This window comes from Mandrillus leucophaeus, unplaced genomic scaffold (assembly GCF_000951045.1).
Source record: "Mandrillus leucophaeus isolate KB7577 unplaced genomic scaffold, Mleu.le_1.0 Scaffold565, whole genome shotgun sequence".
Classification (NCBI taxonomy): domain Eukaryota; kingdom Metazoa; phylum Chordata; class Mammalia; order Primates; family Cercopithecidae; genus Mandrillus; species Mandrillus leucophaeus.
Window position 1 is genome coordinate 1,398,285 of NW_012106086.1, and position 3,629 is coordinate 1,401,913.

The window sequence follows — 3,629 nt, forward strand, 5'->3', positions numbered from 1 at the left end:
CTGGCCCCAGGGCCGCGCAGCCCGACCGCCTGACCGGAAGTGCAGCACCCGGAATTACTGGGAGCTTGCCGTAGTTCCGCTTGCTGTCGCCTAGGGGCGCGGTTCTCAAACTTTTTGGTGTCAGGCCTAGAATTTGCGGGGTAAAATGCAGGACGCCCAATGAAATGTGACTTTCAGGTAAACGACGAACAATTGTTTTTAGCGTGAGTGTATTTCATGCAATAATGGTTTATCTGAGAGGAGTTTAACTGGGAGTCCTGTATTTTTATGTGCTAAATCTGGCAATCCAGGTCTGGCGTGGTGGCTCACGCTTGCAATCCCAGCACTTTGGGAGACCAAGGCTGGCGGATTACTTGAGCTCAGGAGTTCGAAATCAGCCTGGCCAACATGGTGAAACCCCTTCTCTACTAAAAATACAAAAGTTAGCCAGGCTCAGTAGTGGCGGGCTCCGGGGTAATCCCAGCTACTCTGGAGGCTGCGGCAGAAGAATCTCTTGAGTGCGGGAGGTAGAGCCTGCAGTGAGCCAAGATCATGCCATTGCACTTCAGCCTGGAGGATAGAGTGAGACTCTGACTCAAGAAAAAAAAAAAATCTGGCAATCTTTCTCAGGACCCCTTTACACTCTTAAAAATTATAATTTGGACATGCCCCTACATCTCCCCCCAACCCATACTTTTGTTTAGTTGAATTCAGAGCATGCCATTTACGGACATCGACAAGGGATTCAGAAAATGCCATCCACTGACATTTATGTTTTAGAAATTGAAATTGAGACATTTTACAGCCTAAGATGTCAAGCGCACATTCTTCAGCCATTGGGTAATATCGTTGCAAGTCCCTTGTACTCTGAAGAGTATACCGATTAGAGAATGTGGAGAAAATTGAATAACTGGCTGTTATTCAATTCAAAACTGTTGGAAAACAGTTTTGGCTCTGAGGACCCAGCAGTTGACAAACAGCGGGCCTGGGACAAGCGCAGTATGAGAAGTCAGATCGCCTCTTTTAATGTCACTAGTCAGTACAGGCCTCGCCAGACAAGTCTCTCCTCAGCCTCACTTGGAAGAGCATGTCCTCTCTTCATGATCCTGCGTTTCCTAGACTTAGTATCCTTGGAAAAGTCTTGATGAGTATATTGTGGTGGGAAGCAATGGGGAGAAACAAATGCCTATTATGTCACAAAACCACATTTAGTGCTTATGACAACCTTGGAATGAGATATTATCAGATTTTACTGTTAATTGGTGATCAACAGAGGCACTTCTATGTGAACTGGCTATTATAGCTGCTGCCGTTGGCACCAATTTCGAGGAGGACTTTGGAGCAGCCCTCTGCGGTGTGGGTTGTGGCTCAGTCATCCCCCCTCTAAATCTGTTTCCGTAACAGTAAAAATAAGTTTCCAGGACTCTTATGGGGATTAGGGCCAACTGTAAAAGTGGTTGAGGAGACTAGGTGAAGTGTTTAGAGCCTGCCATCCCAAAATATGCCACTTTGGCATATTGATTCTTCTGAGCCAGGGCCAATGGAGCAAAAACAGATGCAGGGAAGGCTCTCTGACCACCCTCTTTCTGTTTGAGGCAGAACATAAAAGTTCCCTTATGAAAGGTGCCCTTTCTGTACCAGGAAGAGGAGAATATTATTGCTAGAGGCAGAGTTGCCACTGAGATGAATCTACAAACAAAACCTTACAAAAATTTGTAACCTATATTTTCCATTAACTTTCCACATACAATTCTTAGTCACTTTCCCACAATTTGCCAGCCTTAGCCCAAGCCCCTTTGTCGTGTCACATCCCTGCAATTTATTGTTCTTTGTTTAAAAGGACATATAAGCTTTTGGGCCTAGTAACTTCTACGGGTCTTTATTTTTCTTACAAAGTCTCCTGTGCATGTATAAAAACATTAAAACTTTTATGTCTTTTCTGGTAAATCTGTCTTATATTAGTTTAATTCCCATGCCCAGCCACAGAACCAGAGGTGAGAAGAGGCCAGGCATAGTGGCTCATGCCTGTAATCCCAGCACTTTGGGAGGCTGAGGCAGGTGGATCGCCTGAGGTCAGGGGTTCAAGACCAGTCTGGCCAACATAGCGAAACCCCATCTCTACTAAAAATACAAAAAATTAAATGTGTGTGGTGACAGGCACCTGTAATCCCAGCTACTCAGGAGGCTGAGGTGGGATAATCACTTGAACCCAGGAGGCACCTGGGCAACAGAGTGAGGGACTCTGCCAAAAAAAAATAAAAAATACATGGTGGGAAAGTTTTTCCTCACCTACAGTGTGAGGAAATCTAGGCTCTTGATTTCCATGCTCCTGAATGTCTCTCCATTTGGGAACATATACCTCTCCTTGCAGCTTATCTGCAAGAGACTCCCTCTCATTCACTGAAAACTTTGGCCCATAGCTCACCAGCTTCCTCTCCAATACAGTACACTGCCATGGATCAGATCAATATCCACATGTACAATTGTCCCTCAGTATCCATGGAGGATTGATTCCAGGACTCCCGATGATACCAAAATCCACAATCCACAGATGCTCAAGTCCCTTATATAAAATGGCATAGAATTTGCATATAACCTATGCGCACCCTCCTGTGTGCTTTAAATCATCTCTAGATTACATATACCAAATATGAAATAAATGCTATATAAATAGTTCCTATATTGTATTGCTTTATTTTTATTATCATATTGTTCATATTTATATTTATCTATTTTTGAGAATATTTTTGGTCTGTGGTTGGTTGAGTTTGTGGATGTGGAACCCATGGCTGTGAAGGGCCAACTGAATAACCACCCAACAGCAGGCTTCTCAATTCTTCCTCATCCCACTCATCTTCATCCTTTATCCTTGTCAGCTCCCCTGTCCCTGGCTGCTGTATCCTCTAATCTTCTTAAATGATTAAGAAGATTTACATTTTTTTCCTTGCAAGTCTTTTTTTTTTTTTTTTTTTGAAATCGTGCTTCCTTTTGAATACTTAATTCACACTGTTTCCTCTCTTGGATGCTACTATGGTAACAATCAGGTCCCCACCTCTCAAGAACATTGCATCTGACCAGCTGAGAGCCAGCGTGAGAGCCAGCGTGAGAGCCAGCCTGAACATGGGCCCCAAACCAGGGTTTTTGGAATAACAAGGAACAGCAAAAACCAGCCTTTCCCTTCACTTAGAAAGGAAGTATGAATAGGAGGGCCCCCATCTCCACTGTCCAAACAGAAAACCAAGAGTTCAGTGCCAACATGGAAAACAAAATGTATCAGGAATGAAGTACAGTACCCCCTCACATACTCAAGGTCAAAATGGGTTTGGGGAAATACTTATTTGACCATCTGGCCTCTTCTAGTAGGCATGGCCCCATACCAGCATTTTTAAAAGAAGGTATTTTCATTCTTCTTACATTTCCTAAAGGGGTATAAAATCTACTAAAAGAGATACAATAACTCAGAGTAAATCAGCTCACTCAAAAGAATCATTCCTGGATAATCATTTTTGGTTGCTGAGATTATTCAGCACATTACTTCAAAGTGGCAAAATACAGGGCAATCTGAGAAAAGAGAATTAAAAAGTGGTGGCCACATTTGCTGACATGTTTATGTAGGACACACATAACACAACTCCCATTTTTTTCAGTGT

At 43.2% G+C, this 3,629-nt stretch overlaps 1 protein-coding gene across 1 annotated transcript in view; it reads right to left on the minus strand.

Annotated features, from left to right (window-relative positions):
- Positions 1 to 3,101, minus strand: part of GATAD1 (GATA zinc finger domain containing 1) — a 25,810-nt gene extending 22,709 nt beyond the window's left edge. The window contains exons 1-2 of the mRNA XM_011998289.1: positions 3,032 to 3,101; positions 35 to 126 (exon numbers count right to left, since the gene is read on the minus strand). Of these exons, the coding sequence (XP_011853679.1) occupies positions 35 to 126; positions 3,032 to 3,101 (162 nt within the window). The remainder of the gene's footprint in view (positions 1 to 34; positions 127 to 3,031) is intronic.
- Between the last annotated feature and the right edge of the window lie 528 nt (positions 3,102 to 3,629).